This window comes from Corythoichthys intestinalis, chromosome 12 (genome assembly GCF_030265065.1).
Source record: "Corythoichthys intestinalis isolate RoL2023-P3 chromosome 12, ASM3026506v1, whole genome shotgun sequence".
Taxonomy (NCBI): domain Eukaryota; kingdom Metazoa; phylum Chordata; class Actinopteri; order Syngnathiformes; family Syngnathidae; genus Corythoichthys; species Corythoichthys intestinalis.
This window is the reverse complement of record NC_080406.1, coordinates 50,982,005-51,001,305: the sequence shown is the minus strand read 5'-3', so window position 1 is coordinate 51,001,305 and position 19,301 is coordinate 50,982,005. Positions and strand designations below refer to the sequence as shown.

At 39.8% G+C, this 19,301-nt stretch overlaps 2 protein-coding genes across 3 annotated transcripts in view; one reads left to right on the top strand and one right to left on the bottom strand.

The window, feature by feature from the left end:
• The window catches only part of LOC130926842 (MOB-like protein phocein), a 32,129-nt gene extending 31,087 nt beyond the window's left edge, over positions 1–1,042 (bottom strand). For both annotated transcript variants that reach the window (XM_057852127.1, XM_057852126.1), the window contains exon 1: positions 887–1,042. In XM_057852127.1, coding sequence (XP_057708110.1) covers positions 887–889 — 3 coding nt within the window. In that variant the 5' untranslated portion in view covers positions 890–1,042. The remainder of the gene's footprint in view (positions 1–886) is intronic.
• Positions 1,043–1,461: 419 nt separating this feature from the next.
• hspd1 (heat shock 60 protein 1) lies at positions 1,462–18,572 on the top strand. The gene is made up of 11 exons (XM_057852122.1): positions 1,462–1,603; positions 4,646–4,821; positions 7,131–7,466; positions 8,983–9,078; positions 9,254–9,347; positions 9,435–9,603; positions 9,687–9,786; positions 12,914–13,159; positions 13,229–13,403; positions 14,101–14,279; positions 17,814–18,572. Exons 2-11 carry the CDS (start codon positions 4,648–4,650, stop codon positions 17,973–17,975), a joined length of 1,731 nt encoding a protein of 576 aa, XP_057708105.1. The 5' UTR covers positions 1,462–1,603; positions 4,646–4,647; the 3' UTR covers positions 17,976–18,572.
• Positions 18,573–19,301: the final 729 nt, after the last annotated feature.

The window sequence follows — 19,301 nt, the reverse complement described above, 5'->3', positions numbered from 1 at the left end:
TTCAGAGCATCAGATGTTCATGTGACCTTCACGCAAGGTCGTTTGGGGGTGGGGTTGTGGTAGTTTGTTCAAGGTAATATGAGTTATTCCATTTAGAATGCAGAGAAAAAACTAATATTTGATAATTTGCTGGGTTTAGGGTAGCATGATTTCAGAGTTTTCCCCCAAAAGAGAAGAAAAAGAATGCCTAAATGGCAAAACAAGCATCATGTGCTTCTCTTTTTTTCAATGAACAGTGCTACGCCTGCATTCCTAACTACTAAAAAGGGACAAATTAGTTTCTAGTTAGTCTATGATAAAACTGCTTTTTCGTCAAGATTTACTTTTGTAAATTTCTATACCTTCGTGATATGAGGTACTGATCATATCTTGCAATATAATACTGTTTTGTTTGTTTTGCGTTGCTACAATCCTATTTTGTAGTCATCCTTCATCATTAATAATGTTATTCTTGGTATTACCATCATTGGCACTCGACGGTACTCCGCAATTGTTATCAGACTATAATGTCATGTACAGCTCATGCCAATTTATTACGATGGAGACAAATAACAGTGTTAAGAAGTGTTTGCAGCTTATTTTCCGCGTAAAATGGACCCCAGGTAACACATGGTCTGGTCCATTCATTGGGTAGCAGGTTTTCATACCCATCTGCAGCCTATATTTTGCACCGCCCTTGAGAAATCCTCCCTTTTATAAGTAAGTTGAACAAATATTACCAGTCAGTTGTTCCATCAGCAGCATGACCTTGTCAATGACGACTCTGTTATAGAAGGCAATTGCATGCTGCTTGATGCTAGCCGGCAAATATGTTAGCATGATAGTAAGAGCTTACCAAACTACGGCAATGATTAGTTCTGCAATATTATCGCATCTACAGTCTTACCATGACTTAATTTGTGACGTCTGGGTGTCGACGGCGCGCGGCGGGCACTTGGGGTTCTCCTCGTTGAACGTGGATGTGACAACTTGATCAAGGGGACTCGCTTCCACGTGAGGAATCGTCCAGAAGCCTTGTGCGCATGCGCATTGCCTGTGTCCTTAACTTGCCCTGCAAAGACTCGGGAAATTCCAGGAAGTTTCGGACTGAGTCCCAACGATTCTATCTTTCACAACCTAATGTCGAGTATTATTATCATTATTCTCACAAGGGATTAAATGAAACGCCATGAATTTTGTTTTTTTGTTTTTTACACATTTCCTCATTGAGCAACATTGCACAATGTCAACTTTGACCTCTGTTTTTTTCCTCCAATAGCACAGGAGAATTTTCTGGAAAGTTGCGCCCCGGAACGAGCATTTATTTTTACGAACTTCTCTTTTTGTAAAGTTTGAGACAATATAGCCTCGTTAATGTATATTATAAAACATAATATAATAATTTAAAGTAAAACAAAGCTTAATTTTTCCAAACACGATGGTTTAAAATGACTAATCTATGCTTATTATGATGTTATACAGAGTTTGGGGCTGGCCGGCGAACTACCCGGATGTATAATAGGCCATGTGCACTTCCATACAGTCAGCCCTCACCTCCAGTCGTTATATCACCTCGTCTGTCTGACGTGCCTCCTCCGAAGCTCCAATAACCCACATCGCGCAAGTAAGTGACACACTTCAAATTATTTCGTGCCAATACCTAGAGCTTCTAGCCATTGAAACTACAGTGCCTCATAATCAAACTGCTTAGAAGAGAAAGTAAAAAAAAAATGTGACCAGCTAGCTAGCTTCACTTGCTCCTTGCTAGCGCGTTTTACTACTTATCTGCAAGGACACACTTATTAATTTGTGTGTTTTACCCATAGGTAAATATCCTTAACATTGATAATGCCACACCAGAGTACCCAAGAATGCAAATTATGTAATTATCTCCAGCGTGTTGGAAATCATGTGCAGGAAGCGTGACTTTAATTTGGTGCCTGCTTATTGCCTTCAATAGGGAGTAATGATTGTACCGCAGTAGTAATTTGTCTATTAGGCTGGTGCTAGAGATGGAGAGGCAGTTTTTTGCGCATGCGTTCTTACTATTTGACCTTGTGACGCACGACCCTGCACGAGAACACGTGGGTTAGGTAGTTAGCAAAAGTCAAGTTTAGCCTATTATCTACGGCTACCTCATCATCTTTACCATGAGAGTTTATACAAAACGCAGCAGACACACCGTTTGGGTTAAACAACATTTTCCCCATCATTAAGAAACCAAGGTGCAATAGTAAAAATGTAATTTATTAATGTGAACTTGTAGATGAACTACCCAAATGTGTATAAATTACAAAAAAAAGTTGTGGTGTAACATTTTTGGGAAACCTGTTTAAGTTCGTTCATTCATTCAGGGATACACACTGTGTTGGACAACTGGACTTGGCAGATGATTGTTTACTTGTACTTTACTTTCAACCACAAATCACTGACCGCATCCATTTTACTTCATAATTTTAACCTATCCACACCACATATTGGCGGTTGTTAATACGCAACTACAGGTAGTCCCAGGGTTACGATTTCCATATCTACACTGGCGATGTAACCTGAATTTCTGCGTAAGTCTGAATCTTTTAAGTACCCTTAAATACCCCCTAAGTGTCAAAATACCTTTCCAAAAACATGTATAATACATCATATTAATAGAATAAAGTACAAAATAAGATGGATATTACTTCCCTCCGGTAACACCGATCACACCATAGTTCTTACAACTGATATTTTTAATTAGTCACCGCCAAACTATGAACACATAATTAGAAACTAAAATACAATCATGAGAAAGAGCGTACAATAATGCTACAAAGTAAATCAATAGAGACATATTTGCTTAAAAAAACATCAATGGCTGCACAATAATACTGAGGGAAACAAGGTCCAAATCATGGGTAATTCAACAAGGAAAACTGTATCTATTAGTGGCACCGGTCCAGGGGTGAAAATGAACGCTGCTCAATAAGTTAGCGGGCTAACAGGGGGAGGCATCGCCGAGCCTGCACTGTTTACCTTTTCTCTGCCTCCTTGAAATGTTAACTGCCGTTCATCCCCGCTTCCCAACGTGAAAGCAACGCTAACAGAAAATGGCGCTAGCGTGACATCAAACAAGCCAGAGTTCAACAAAGGAAAGCGGACCGCACGTATACTGGTACATTAGTATAATGAAATGCCAGATATGCATAGTAATTACTGTAGAGAGCCACCATTTACATTAATTAAACCTATTAAATTGCAAGTAATATACTGTACTCATCATCAATGCTGATAGGTGGCGGACAAGACATTGTTATTCAACCACAAAAAAAAAAAAAGAGTTGCGTCGTAAAGTCGAAATCACGCAAGTTGGGTACGTTGTAACTAAGGATGCAACACTACTGTTTTATATAAAGCTTTCAATACGCCCTCTTCGATTCAATACGCAAAAACATTTGATCCAATTGAAAAAGCTCCCAAAATGTATTTTCCCTACTTTTTTTTTTTTTTTTTTGGTGGTCTCTCTCGCTATAATGTCCGGCGCATCTTTGCCTTGTAAAAAAAAAAAAAGCTATGAGAAGGCCCCTCCCCGCTAGCAGCCCCTCCTCCACTGCTCCCCCAAACTGCCTGAAGTGCGGGAGCCGTGGCGCACGAGGATCATTGCTCGTTAGGAAAGACAGAAGTTTAAGTAAGCGGCTTTCCGGCTTCAACGTCATAAAAATCTGTTGTGTGGCAGCATTTTGGGTTTGCTGATTCGCTATCCTAACTCGTACATAATTAACAAACACTGTCTTGACGGATATGTACAGCAATGCCCGCCAGTATATTGTTGCCGACTTGGCTGCCATGAATGGCCTCTGTTGGACACCAGACAGCTTAACACCCTGGGACACGGAGAGCTAACTCACGGTTACATGATGAACAATGAGTGGCAAATTAAGAGCACTGTACTTCAAACTCGTCCTGTTCATGAAAGTCGATTGTCAAATGCTGGTGTTGTGCAGTAATGAGCAGACATGACTTCTGTGGCGTTTGTTAACTTTTTGAAATGCCCCGACAACCCTCGCGTGCACACACTAGTTATCATCAAATAGCAACCTAGATGTGCTACATTAGACCCCCCCCCCCCCCCCCAAGTCCCATGCCATTGGCTGCGTGAGCCCAGAGTGATCATGGGACGCATAGTCCATATACGACATCGATGAATTAAAAACCGCCGTGACTGAATGGAAGTTAAGGAACCCAAATCAAGCCATACCAGTGACTATAGATAATGATGCAAATACTGTTAATTCAGTACGTAACACAGATTGACTTGGACCACAAACAGGATGTTTTGCTCATGAGGTAAACATAGCTGCTAAGAGAGCTTATGAAGAGAGCTAGAAATCAACAGTGTCCCCTGCCTCACTTTAAAAACCGTAAAGATTGTTCTCAGCACTTTTATACAAAATTTCTTCAGATCTTTAAGAAGTAAGCACACAAATATTATGCACTAAAATGCATGTTTATATGATGGTATTATTATTTTTGCTTGTTAGCAAAATAAAAAAATTTTTAAAAACTTTTAGATTTTTTTCGGAGCATTAAATGTATTGAATCGAATCGAAAATCGTGCCGAACCGTCTAACTCTTATCGTTGCATCCATAGTTGTAACCTGGGGACTACCTCTATTCTTATTTGTTTCTGCAGGCATGTTTCGTCTACCCACAATCATGAAGCAGGTGAGGCCAGTGTGCAGGACGCTAGCGCCTCACCTCACGCGCACCTACGCAAAGGACGTCAAGTTTGGTGCAGACGCCCGGGCGCTCATGCTGCAGGGGGTTGACCTGTTGGCCGATACTGTCGCTGTAACTATGGGCCCGAAGGTACTCCGAGAAAGTAGTAAATATAATGTGTTTAGATTTTGAAAAATAGGTAGAATAATGGCGTACCGCAAGCAACACGTCACTTCGGCTCATTAATATTATGACATTAGCTGCTGTTGCTAAGCAAGGACAAACTACAGTTTGTCCCTAATAGGAAATGAATGGAAATCGTGTACGAAGGAGATGTTTACAGAGCTACCCCCTACCAATTCTCTCCGAAAATGATGTGCCTGGTGCCAAATTGACTGGCATAGATGTGGAAGAACATAAAAATGTTCAGTAAGAGATGGCTTTAGTGTCGAAGGCTGAAAAAGACGAAAAAAATGAGCCGAACTAAGCATAGCTTTAGCTTTTTTTTAATCGACGCGACTGACAATGACATTCTCCGGTTTCAACAAGCTATCCTTTACTATCAGCCCTGTCTTTCTTATATATCCTCTGGTTGTCCTACGTCTCTTACCGTTCTTGGGGGTAATTTAGTTAGCTTTGTGTAGCGATCGCAAATGCTACTTAGTGACAGCCAACGAACTCTTTTAATTTTTTCATTGATAACACATCTTAATCCTATAATTTATTTACACTTCCCCCTTACTAAAGTTGTTCTTTTTTATATATATAACAGAAACGGTAACAGTGGCAGTCAGATACCATTGTAATTTTTTTCAGGTCATTCATTGTCAGACAGAAGCAGTACGGCACAACGTTACGGTAAAAAAATAAAGTAAAAATATAAAAATGGCCTACCTCTTTGTCCTCTGAAAGACCATGCCAACCCAACATAATGTTTACTGAATATGAAACGTGAATGGATTCGCTGAGCTGGTGTTAAAGTCCGCGCAAGTTGATTCGGTCTTCACATTTTTTCCTCCCGAGTTTTTGGTTTCCGGGAACGTATGAAGAAAACATCCTTCATGGTCATAATGTCTAGAGTCATTTCTACAAGTTCCAAAAAAGCAATGCATAATCGGCATGTTTGTTTTTGAAAGATTACCGGCGAAAAGTAGCACTAATTGCATTGCGTCTATGTGAGGGCGGGTCTATAATGTCGCACTTCGGCTTTACTTCCGCTTTACGATGCGACGTCACGGTCTAAAAATAGCGTGCGTGCGGTACGCCATTTAGGGTCATTCTGTGTCAGTTTACACAAATACCCAGAACCTTCACAGGGACACTTTCTTCATTTTCCTGATTTTCATATTAGTGCCTTATTGTGTATAATGAAACAGTCCAAAGTTTGAGACACCGAGCTCAAACAGTTTTCGAGTTGTCCTTTCAGAATTTTGGTGCCATGCCCACTTTTGGCACCTGGTAATGGAACACAAATTTTTTTACCATCTTTGGATGCCCTCATCTTTTGTTTTAAAGTAGGCACAGACCTGTAAATTGCTATAAATATATATATACATATTAAAATGTGCGCTAGAAAATAACAGGCTTAACATTTTTTGGGAGGTATTGACCTTTTAAAAGCAGAATTTTTAAAACGACACAATACATTTTGACAATTTTGGGGTCCATAGCTTAAAAATGTTTTGTGTTGACAGGGTTTCAACAAAATTGTCATATTTTGGAACTTTATGCTTTTAGAAAGTACCTTTTAGAAAGGTAGCGGTTTTTACTACCAGAAACATGAATAGCCTGTTAAAACAACGCTTGACCTGCTTTCTGTACATTTTCAAAAAATTAAAAGTTGTACCATTTGCAAAGGCATAATTCCTAATGAAGCAGTTGGATAGTCATGGTGAATCGGCACAAAATCTTGGTAAAAGGCAAATGTTGATGGGGTAAAGCTTATTCCGACCATCATGTGCCCCCTTGGCCAATTAGTGGCCTAAAATAAAGGGTTCGAAATAATAATTTTTATCCCGTAGCCATATTTGGAGCCCTCCTGTATCTCCACCACAAGCCAGGAAACATTCTAAATGCAAAGAGTTCCCAAATATGACAATAATTTAATTCAACCCACCAACACAAATGTTCTGTATTATTTGGGGAAAAAAATTCTAAAAATACTACACCTACGGTATTTTTTTTAGATGATAGACAGGGTCAGAATACATATCCTTTAGAATACTACAAAGATGCTCCAAAATTAAATGTACCGTTCCCAGAATCCAAAGTAGACGTGACAGCCAAACTTTGAAGTGCAAACTTTGTATTCTTTCACTTGCCATCATACGGCACTAATATTATCCAAATCGGGCAAGTTGAAGAGGTTTCACTGTGGAGAGTGTGTAATTTGACACAGAATGAGTCTTCAAGGATTATCAAACTTTTTTATTTTACATTAACGTGGTAATGTCTCGCAGGGTCGCACAGTCATCATTGAGCAGAGCTGGGGCAGCCCCAAGGTAACCAAAGATGGCGTGACTGTGGCCAAGAGTATCGACCTGAAGGACAAGTACAAGAACATTGGTGCCAAGCTTGTGCAAGATGTTGCTAACAACACCAACGAGGAGGCCGGAGACGGGACTACCACCGCCACCGTGCTTGCGCGCGCCATCGCCAAGGAAGGCTTCGACACGATCAGCAAGGGAGCCAACCCCGTGGAGATCCGCCGCGGTGTCATGATGGCCGTCGAGACCGTCATTAATGAACTTAAGCAGCTATCCAAGCCCGTCACCACACCTGAGGAGATTGCACAGGTGGGTGTTAATGAGTTCAATGAAGTGATGCGGCCACAAATGATTGTATCACGTCTATTAAATTCTATTTCTCTATATAAATTCAATCTATTCACACACACACACATTCATATTTACAAAGTGTACATCATCATAATGCTGAGCCAAGATTTTGTGTGAGTCAGGTCTCCTTAAGAAGCTACTAAAAGCTTATAGTCAGGACAATCAAGTACATCAAGACAATCACAAGAAAAATTATAAGAGCAGAAAGGGGGAATTTTAGCATATTACGTACATTATCCTCATACAATAACATACTATCACGTTTATATCACAGAAATCGGAATTGTTGCGCTACGTTTTTTTAATTTAATTTTTTTAAAACTAATATAAAATATATATGTAAAATATTTTAAATCAAATTTTTAGAAAAGGGTAAAACCAATCATATTCACCGTTTTACCAATAAAAAAAACGAAACATTTACCATTTCCTGTTTTTTTAAAAAAAATTTTAAGTTACATTTTTTTAAATGAAAAAAAAAAAAGATACTATTTCCATCCAGATTTTTTTTACAAAAAAATATGCAGTTTTTTTTTTCTATTTTTTTTTTTTTTATTTAAAGTAAAACAAATCATAAATGGGGGAAGGGGGTAGTAACGGTTTCCCCGCCTTTTTTAACTTCCATAACCAGGTCTGGGAGAAATCGGATGATCACTGCCAGCCCTCCGATTCCAAATGGATAAGCAGCGAATGAGTTGATTTTAAAAAAAAAAAAAAAAAAAAATTTTTTTTGAAACGTAGAATTTGGACTAGGGAGGATCCGATCACGTGATCCGAAATGGGGCCGAAGGCAACATTTTTCAGAGGATCAGAATCTGGTGAAAAGGATCGGGCTTTTAATTTAAAAGATATTTGTTTTTCTTCATGCTCGTACAGCGCCACAGCATCTCACCCTCCCTCCTGCCAAGCAGTGCAGCCAAACTGTCCAGCTTGCATTTGGTACTTAAAGTTAATGATGATTGTGAGGTTTGTTGATTTGATTTTACCAGAGAAGTTTGGGAGCTCTTCGATCAAAGGCTCAAATGTGTCAATCATTGTTAAACTTGCGTAAGTGTGCTGTGGCAACTCATTGTGTAAGTGAGAGGCTGTTCTCTTCAGCGTAAGCAGACTCAACCAATGATGCATATAATAAAGACAAACATTTTTCTATGTTATTGTTTAAAAATAGTTCACATGATGAAGACGGCACGTTGAGACAGTAACATATTTGGAACTTCTGTTCTTAAGACAAAAACAAAACTTTGATTCAGATTGGGACTGTATCGGTAGATTCTCAAAATCAGTTCACCTGGACTGGTGCAAAAACATGCAATTGAGACATCACTAATTTGGACAATTCTGAGGGTGGACAATTGAATTAAAATGATAAATCGACTATCAAGATAGCATGACATTATGGCTGCTTCAATTATTCAACACTATGTAACACCTCTTGAATGTAGACAAATGTAAAAACATTTTTTTATCTGTTTAGGTTGCCACCATCTCAGCCAATGGCGACACAGAGATTGGGAATATCATCTCCAACGCCATGAAGAAAGTTGGTCGCAAAGGAGTCATCACTGTGAAGGTGAGGAGATGCTAAAATTGTTTCCCTCTCGCGTAAAGCAGAAAGTACTCCATAATTGGAGTCGCACACCTTTGTATTACTTTATTATTTTGACAATTGTAGTTTAACCTGCACAATTTCAAACTCTGGATTACAATCTTCATGTTTGCATTTTCTCCACCCATTGCTCTTTCAGGATGGAAAAACTCTTCATGATGAGTTGGAGGTCATTGAGGGTATGAAGTTTGACCGTGGTTACATCTCCCCATACTTTATCAACAGCGCCAAGGGTGAGAGGGCTCATTTTGCCCATCTGGCGACAGACTGTGTAGTTTCTATGACCGACATGGTATTGACTATGTATTTTGCCTGCGCAGGTCAGAAATGTGAATTCCAGGATGCCTACCTGCTGCTCAGTGAAAAGAAAATCTCTAGCGTCCAGAGCATTGTACCCGCCCTGGAGATCGCCAACCAGCACCGCAAGCCTCTGGTCATCGTGGCAGAGGATGTGGATGGAGAGGCTCTCAGCACCCTGGTCCTTAACAGGTTAGCTTGAAAATACAAAATACTTCTTTTGAAACTTGAGCAAAAATGAAAAGAATAAATTTTATACGATTGTCGCTGTGCAGGTTGAAGGTCGGCCTGCAGGTTGTTGCAGTCAAAGCACCTGGCTTCGGAGACAATAGGAAGAACCAGCTGAAGGATATGGCTGTTGCCACTGGAGGCACTGTAGGTCTAAATTGCTACCTTGTGCAAACAAAGTTTAGAGAAAAATCACCCGCTTTAAAATCAACTTCAACTGCTCAGTCTTTTTGAAGAAAAATTTTAAGGAAATTTTCAGCCAATTTGCCTTCTGATATCTTATTTTTTTAAATGAGAAGGAAAAATGGGTCATTACAGCTTTAACCCTTAATAGTGCAATGGACTATTTTTAGTCATCTAAAAATAATCTTATAAAATCCTGACGTTCACATATGTGGAATTTTTTTTTTTTTTCTTCTCAGGATTGATTAGTTTTATTATTGTATTTTCTGCACTATAAGGCACATCGGAGTGTAAGCTGGACCTTCAGTTAATGGCCTATTTTAAAGCTGTTTTCATATGTAGGTCGCACCCCATTATAAGGCGTAGTAGTAGTTGTGGTGGTGGTTGGGGTTGTGTTATGCATCTACTAGATGAGCCACGAGTAACCAATATTGATCCATATGCAGGGTGACACCCAGAAATAAACTTTTTAACAATCCAATAAAACCAAGAGTAATGGAAGAACAAGTATTTTATTCATAGAAATTGAAACCTGAAAATTTGCCTATGAAGAAACTGTAATAGAAATTTTCACTTTTTAACAAATGGTGTTCTTTAAATGGCACCCTCCTTAACGAAAGTATTCTTGAACTCTGCTGAGATTCCTCATCTGTGGCCTATACTACGAACGGAGTTCAACCTCCCCAGAAGTAATCCAGTTTACTAGCGGGTAACCGGAGTTGACAAAACCTGGTTGTCTAGTTTGTGGTCAATCGGTGCTACGACGCTGATTATGAGGTTGATTAGTCGAACCTGTGTCAACCCAGTCAGAGTTACTGCGCGTTCACATAAAAGGGGGCGGAGACCAGAGTCAAACACTACTTGTGACGATGGCACGGGCACCTTACTTCACGGAGGAGGAATGCGCGATGATTAAAATCCACCCTCACCGCGAAATCCAACACCGATTCGGCGAGTAGAGTTCAACGGGTCTATTGACAGCGAATTTACAGATCGTGTGATTTGTGAATGCGTCAATATGCCAGTTTACTTATGTCCATCAAAAGAAATAAAGCCTGCTGTTAGGACAACAAAAGAAGATTTGGTACGTTAACAGTAAGAAATAATTTATCGCGCATCACCACATGAAGCAGGATGATTGTATGTTTAGTCCCCTTGACTGTATGAATACGTATGTTCTTTTTTTAGTTTGGGGCTAAAAAATCCAGCCCGACCCGAGTCCGATCAATCAACTTGATTTGCAGGCCCAAGCCCGACCAAAAAAAAAAAAAAAAAGTTATATTTGTGAGGACTCAAGGAGAAGAAGGAAATGCGGGATGCCATGCGTTGTTGCGTAAATTAAAGGCCGTCTTTTATAACGAATTTTCACAGTTAAACAAGACTGTAAGATAAATATTCAATAAACATTTATGTCTTTTATATTTGTGCGTCTGTCCTATCAGTGGATTTGACAATTTAATCTCTTCGAGTTGGCAGAAAAAAACGCAAGTTTTCTCAATGTTTAAATAGTCTACATTTTTCTATGATTATTATAACTGCATTTACACAACGAAATAACGCTGGAAAGTTCGTTAAATATATTTCTTGTATGAGAGCAATGCTCCGCATTCGTTTACATTCAGCGATTTTAACAATCAATTTGAAGCGTTTCCATACCCCACTCCGAATCGCACGGCATACAGTGTTCTTACGCAGGTATTCAGCATCACAGATGGAATACATATATTGTCCCTAGCAAAAGAGCACACGGACAGGCACACAAGCTGCGCGGTTGTGAGGGCCTGACTCGGCGGGTTACATTAGTGACGTCCGCCTCGATCATTTGTCACAGGTAAAGAATTCCCTAAGCTGAAAATCTGTATCTTTCATGGAGAACATCTTCCGGGTACGCCAGCGGATTCTGGCGGTCTCCAAAAACCCATGCCCTCCGAAGAGAGCCCCTCACAATCCGCGCGCCAATGTCGTTTGGGTCGTCCAGGTACGCTGTCATTGTCAGGAGGACACGTCCGCGGAGGAGTGCTGTTTAAATATAGCGTGGTTAATTAGAATTCTGGGGTTAAGCAAGATCTAACTCTGAGACGACCAGGTTTGGCGTGTGGCGTGTTTTGCCATGGCAACACTTCTCGGTTCCAACATATCCACCTTTCGTAGTCTCGCTTAGCTGCGAATTTAGGTCGCACGTGATGAAGTTACTCTCGAAGTTACCCTGCTAAGCCAGAAAACCGGCTTCGTAGTATAGGCCACTGAGCTGGAATACGGTGAATTTCATCCTGAATTCACAATGGTTACTAAATTGGCACATTACTTGCTCAAGGTGTGTGTCTACCAATATGCAAAACTTCTTTTTTTTAAGTTGACAAAATATTTCAAGAATGCATTCATGCAGGAGGACACCATTTAAAGGACATATTTTTAAATGAAAATTCCATATTTCTTAAATGACATGTTTTAACGTTCCAGTTACTGTAAGATATTTTCCTCCATCACTCTTGGTTTTTTTGGATTGTGTTTTAAAAAAAAAAAAAAAAAAAAAAAAAAAACTTGTTTTTGGGCCACCCTGTTGTTGTAGTTTTAGTAGCTATATGCATCCAATAGATGGACCTACGCTAAAGGAATGTCCATGATTAACCAGTACTGATTCATATACGGTATGAGGCTAACTGTCGGCTTTTGAGAAGATGGATGGCTTTTAGGTGCGCCTTATAGTATGGTAATTGTGGACATAAAATTGGCATTACTTTTTTTGTCCCAATTTTGGTAGGTACAGTATATTCTAGCAAAGTATGCTAATCAATCCTTAAAGCCCTTATTCCAATGTTTTTTCTCAGGGCTGATTAATTACATGACTTTTTTACAGACTTGTTGTTGCCTGGAGGTTCCGAGTTAGCCAGTAGTGATTGTAGTTCAATTCAATTAATTTGATAGTCTATTAATCATGGCAGCTAGCAGATATAAAAAAATATATATATAATTAAGGTCGATATAACTTACATACTCATTTGTATTCTTACAAGATTTGTTAGTGTGTCATGCTTGAAAATTTGAGCCGCATTCTCCTATGTGTCTGACAATGTCTGGTTTTGTGCCACAGGTATTTGGCGATGATGCTTTGGGGTTGGCTTTGGAGGACATCCAAGCGCACGACTTCGGCAAAGTAGGCGAAGTGCAGATAACCAAAGACGACACGCTGCTCCTGAAAGGAGCGGGAGCGGCAGCCGACGTGGAGAAGCGGGCGGCCGAGATCGTGGAGCAGTTGGAAAACACCACCAGCGACTACGAGAAAGAGAAGCTCAACGAACGCCTGGCCAAGCTCTCAGACGGCGTCGCCGTGCTCAAAGTGCGCTTGCTTGAAAACATGTCCTAATCGTTAATTAAAGCTGCATTAACACAAGTGCCCACCGTGCAGGTCGGAGGGACAAGCGATGTCGAAGTTAATGAGAAGAAGGATCGCGTGACCGATGCCCTGAATGCCACTCGGGCTGCCGTGGAGGAAGGCATCGTGCCTGGTGGTGGCTGCGCTCTGCTGCGCTGCATTCCTTCATTGGACACCATCAAAGCTGCCAACGCAGACCAGAAGATTGGTTAGTAAATTTCTCACGCCTTCATAAATTCATTTAACCCTTTTAAATTGGACTCATTTAACTGCCATTGAGGGCACAAGACAACATTGTATTGTATGTATTTTCATACATTCACAAGCCTAACATAATTTTTACGATTATATATTTTTGCCGCTCTTTGCTATGGACAAATGAATTTTTACTGACATTCCATATAGTCGATTTGTGGCTGCTAGATTTCATTACTCAGTCTTTACTTTGTAAAGGAATTCAGTCACATTATACCCGTTTAGTGAAAGCTCACATTTGGACTACTTTCAAACTCTTAAAGTATTAAGATAATACTTGAAAAAATATGAAAAAAATGGATATTTTGTAGTTTTCTTATGTTTCTGTAATGCTTCATTTAAACTTTTGTTAAAGGACATTTTAATTATGTAGAAAGAATTTTTTTTAACTCTTGTGTTAATTTTTTATTTTACTTTAGAGGATGTCCAAAGGAAGCGGTATTTCTATTGGTTTTGCTTTTATATCTGGAAGCACGAGATCATAAACTAGTTTTCTGTTTAAAAAGGCTGTTAAAAAAAAATCTTACCAAATGTTGAAAGCTGCATATTCTAACAGCGACTTCCTGAATTCTTGTACGTCAGTCCACAAATATCAAAAACCGTTCACCTTACCTTGGTGCGATTATTTGTTATATTTGCTCCTTTTTCAGGCGTGGACATCATCAAACGAGCACTGCGCATCCCTGCCATGACCATCGCCAAGAACGCTGGCGTTGAGGGCTCCCTAGTGGTGGAGAAGATTCTGCAGGGGCCCGCCGAGGTGGGATACGATGCCATGTTGGGCGAATACGTCAACATGGTGGAGAAGGGCATCATTGACCCTACCAAGGTAAACGCACCTGTTGAAAATTGAACTTCCCAATCGAACACTTTTAAGTTCCAAGCAGGGTAAATTGGAATTTTTCATGACACACCAATCGGTAAATTGGCACTTAGACATACAAGGAGGTGTAGCATCCTGGTTGAAACTGATGGTTTACAAGTTTTATTTCCAACCTTGATGTAAACACACTGTAAGAGCTACAGTGCAAACAAATAAAATGGCACGATTAGCAAGTACCTGAACCTTTTTTTTAAATTTACAAATCACAATGAATTGCTCTGACCTTAAATTATTTATCCTTCACAAGTTCTATCCTTCACGAGCTCTACCTTGAGTGCAATTACTGTATATATATATTTCAATATTTTAATCTAGCATGGTATTCTTATACATAAAATAAACTGTGACACATTAAAAAAAGCCTTTCAATTATCATTGCAAACAATACTAACACTTATAGGCCCATTGCTGATTAAGCACCATTATTTACTAAGGTGACGACACATTTTGTGCAGTGTTTTTCAACTGGTGTGCCGTGAGAGAGAGTCAGGTGTGTCGCGAGAAGTTATCCAATATCGCTTTTTTTTGTTTTGTTTGTTTTTTTAAGTCATCGGGCGGAACTTGTAACAGTCACCTCCTTAAATGGTGTTCCTCCCGTCATCCATCATGTGGTGGAGCTGCTTTATTTACATTGAATAATGTTCTTCTGTAGCTGCTTGCTTTTATGTTGTTCATCTGGGTGTGTGCGAACCGCTGAGCTCCCGAGTGACGAGTGGTCAAGGTGGATTTATTTTTTGTGAATAAATGTGCATAAGTCAAGCCCTTTTTGTTAATGTTATGCATGCATCCTACCTACTACGCGTTACAAGTTGCAGTAGGAAAGGAGGAGGTAGAAAGTTGCGGTCTTGTGCAAATGAGTAAGGCATTGCTCATGTCGCATTCAAGAACTGCTCAGATTTCTAGCCATCAGCCAGCCACCTTGCTGGCCGCGAAAATGTGGACCCCAGCACGCCTACTGTAAATCATTTGATTAGAGTCGTCAAGTGTCAACATACACGAAAGTGTCCTTTCCATTTCATCCATATGTGAGACCGTCAATTCTCCCCCTGTGTTTTATTCCAACACATTGTTGAGGACAGCAAAGTAGCTGATGGCTAGAAATCCGAGCAGTTCTTGAACGTGACGCGAGCAGTTGTATTTGCTCTCGTTTCAAAATGGGTCGATTGATTATTTTGTTTGCCTCCTAAACCCCGAGGAAAAAAGGCAACTTTTTTGAGAAACACTACAAAAGTAAATGAGAAATCCCTCAAAGCCAGTTACCTTGTTGCTAAACTTTTTTGCTGAATCCAAAAGGAGACAATACTACCTGCCTGCAAAGCCATTGTCAGTGAGATGCTTGCCCCTGATGCAATTAAAGACATTTCTAAAGTCCCCCTGTCAGACAATTCTGAGCTTTTCAAGCCTAACTGCTATAAAAAATAAAAACTGTGACTAAGAGCTGTTGACAAAAATTCCTGCCAGGATATCGCTTTGTGTTCATCCATACAGGCTGAAGTTTCACACTAAGTATAAATATTGAGGAATTATTTTATAATTAAATGTACTGTACACAAAGTAATTTTGGAACATTTTTGGTTTGTGGTGTGCCGCGAGATTTTTTCCAATGTAAAAACATGCCGAGACACAGAAAAGGTTGAAAAACACTGCTCTAATGTAAAGAAAATTAGCTGACATATGCAACAGATCTTGAAGTTAGCTGAATATAATTAACATGTTTACAAAACGAAATCTTCAACACTAACTTTGTTCCCTCAACAACCAGGTGCTAGGAACTCCCAGCAACTTAGAATACTGTATTAGTTCTTATTATTACGACGACGCAACGTTGTCTCCCTTTTGTCAGCGTGCTGTTTGATTCCTTCCAGTCTCAACATTTGCAATAATTTGCGGCATCTTGCTGTTCCCTGCCCTTCAAAATAAAAGCATGAACTCTCAAATGGAAATCATTTAGAAACAAGTAAATACGAACAAGGTCATTTACAGTAGGGCTGCCAGGATTCATCGACAACTATTTTGATCATCGATTAATTCTATAGAGGCGTTGTCTAGAATGTTGTTCTGACGGCGATAGATCTAGTACTAGGAAAGACTGTTGGGCATGTCCTCCCAATCTTAAGGGATTGGGCACCTATCGCCATCAATGGCAATGAATGAGTTAAAAACTGCAAGTTTTTTGTTTTTTCCTCGGTTATCTTGGTTACATTTTTGTGACATCGTCTGCTGTCAATGGCAGCCAATGAGTAAATAGTAAACTTTTTTTTTCCCCCATTATCAATTTTAAAAAATTAAATAAAAATGGCGTCGTTTCTTTTTTTTAATGAAACAAATAAACTATATTGGACCGCCCTGAGGGAGGTCTCAAGTTCTTGCCCACTTTATTCTTGATTGTATCAATCCTTGAGCCCGATTGTGATTTTTTTTTTTTTTTTTTTTACACGGAGCTTATGAATTACAGGTAGTCCGCGGGTTACAATGTACCAGACTTGCGCGATTTCGATTTTATGACGCTGGAGTCTCGTCCGCCATTCTGTCTCCAGTTGTATTTTTAATTTTAAGTCGTCGCCGCCATCCTGCAGTTCCTGACGGCTGTCCCCTGGCGAAAAGTCTTGCGCTTCCCGATCCGCCCCCCCCCCCCACCCCCCAACTCAAGTTCGGACGGTGGGCTCACGTTGATGTGACCAAGCAGCCATGATATTCCCCCTCTTTCGCGTCCCTGCTCTTTCCACAGTGCCCTTTTCTCAGCAAAGCAACTCACTCGCGAGTAAAGCCCGAACAGTCATTGAGTATAACAGCATTTAACACTACGTACCTCATTGTATCTTATTTTTTTAGGGGGTATTTAGGAGTACTTAAAGGGTTAATTCCAATTTAAGCGGAAATTCGGGTTACATCACCAGCGTAGGAACGGAACTCGTTCGTAACTCGGGGACTGACTACTGTTATTGCAGACTTGATGTTGCCTGTAAGTTATGAGTTGGCCAGTAGAGGGTATACACGCTCTTCGGTTGGCTTTTCATGTCTCTGGGCTGATGAGACATTTAAGGAAAAGATGTAATTTTATTTATCCTTTAATTTTTAAGAAATCTATATTAATTTAGTCAACACTATTTAAATGTAATTTTTATTTTGCATTCGAAATAGGTTTTTTTACACAGGTGAGTAGTTAATAATCAATTTTACATTTTTTGGGTATAAATTATAAAAAAAAATGTATATAGAAGTAATTCAGTACTTATGATCATTATACATTTTCTGTATTTGTTAAAGAGGAATAAATTTAAATAAAAATCAAAATGAGATCTGCATTTGCGATTAGTCGAGTAGTTAAAAAATGGACTTTTAAAAATGTTTTTAAATTTGCACTGTACAGGTAAGTTGAGTTACAATATCGGCCATGGAACTAATTAAACACATAAGACAAGGTACCCTTTCTGCATTTGTATGTTGTGATAGATGAACTGAGACGTCACCTTTTTGCAGGTGGTGCGGACGGCCCTCTTGGACGCGGCGGGCGTAGCCTCACTGCTCTCCACCGCAGAGGCGGTCGTCACAGAGATCCCCAAAGAAGAAAAGGAGATGGGGGCCGGCGGGATGGGCGGCATGGGTGGTATGGGGGGCATGGGCGGCGGCATGGGCTTCTAAAAGGCGACAGCCACCTTAGCTCATCGCTCCCTCATTCCTCCGTGACTTTATAGACTCGATACAATGGCTCCTTTGAGACTCTGCAGCCATAACTCACTGAACTTGACCGATCAGAAGTTGACACTGCAAGTGGGTAACCCTTCAAGTTTGGAGGAGCCGGCTTCCAGGAGGAGATCCGCTTGTTTTCCCACATCAGTTAACCCACATCATGCTGTAAAATATGCACGACTGTCTGTAGGAGGTGGCAGTTTTCTTCCCCTGCAGGAACTCGCCACTAAGTTTACAGGAGCAGCCCACGTTACTTCCGCTCCAAACATTAGGTGTGAGGTTATACTAATAATTACCATCTGCAATGGAATATTGTTTGGCCGTTTGTTGACTTCCTGCAGTGGGAATCTGCCTCAAATTCTATAGAAATTAGATTTGAGGAGAAAAAAATAACGGTAAAAAAATGATGCAGAGTGTGGAGTCAGGAATGGGTCACTGTCGTTTATATTTGTCTTGACTTAATTTTTTTTATATATATGTCATGGTTTTGCCCGGCTGATGAAAAGGGTGAAGGCTAATTTGATTTAATTAATAAAAAATTCAAAATGATTTAGGTTTGTGATTGGTTACCTAGTGCCTACATTGTAATACCACATGAGGTAAGTTTACATGAATTAATTGTATTGCATTTAATATCTGAATATTTACCATGAGCAGGACACAACGTTTGGTCCAGAAAATTAAATGTTACATTAAAATATTTTACTTTTCTCATTTTTTTAAACCTCCCGTGAATCTACAGTACTAGTCCTGCTCAAAAAATTTACATATTATGTTCATTTTTTAATGTACTGATGAACATTACTTTCATATATTTGATTTATTACAACTTACTGAAGTAGTTCAAGCCTCTTATTGCTTTAATATTTGGCAAAAAAAAAAAAAATCCCTGTCTAAAAAATTAGCATATCATGAAAAGGTACTCTAAAGAAGCTACTAACCTAATCATCTGAATCAACGAAGTAACTCTAAACCCCTGCGAAAGATTCTTGAGGCTTTTAAAAACTCCCAGCCTGTTTCATTACTCAAAACCGCAATCATGGGCAAGACTGCCGACCTGACTATACTATCCAGAAGGCCATCATTGACACCCTCAAGCAAGAGTCTAAGACACAAATTTGTGAGGGAATAGGCTGTTCCCAGAGTGCTGTATCAAGGCACCTCAGTGGGAAGTCTGTGGGAAGGAAAAAGTGGCAGGAAACTCACAAGAATAGCTGACCGCACACTGAGAAAGATTGTGGAGAACGGCTGATTCCATACCTTGGGTGACCTGCAGAA

Coding starts and splice junctions, on each gene's coding strand:
- hspd1 (XM_057852122.1), top strand. CDS start 4,648: ATGTTTCGTCTACCCACAATCATGAAGCAGGTGAGGCCAGTGTGCAGG. Junction 7,467..8,982: donor CACCTGAGGAGATTGCACAG/GTGGGTGTTAAT, acceptor TTATCTGTTTAG/GTTGCCACCATCTCAGCCAA. Junction 14,280..17,813: donor GCATCATTGACCCTACCAAG/GTAAACGCACCT, acceptor ACCTTTTTGCAG/GTGGTGCGGACGGCCCTCTT.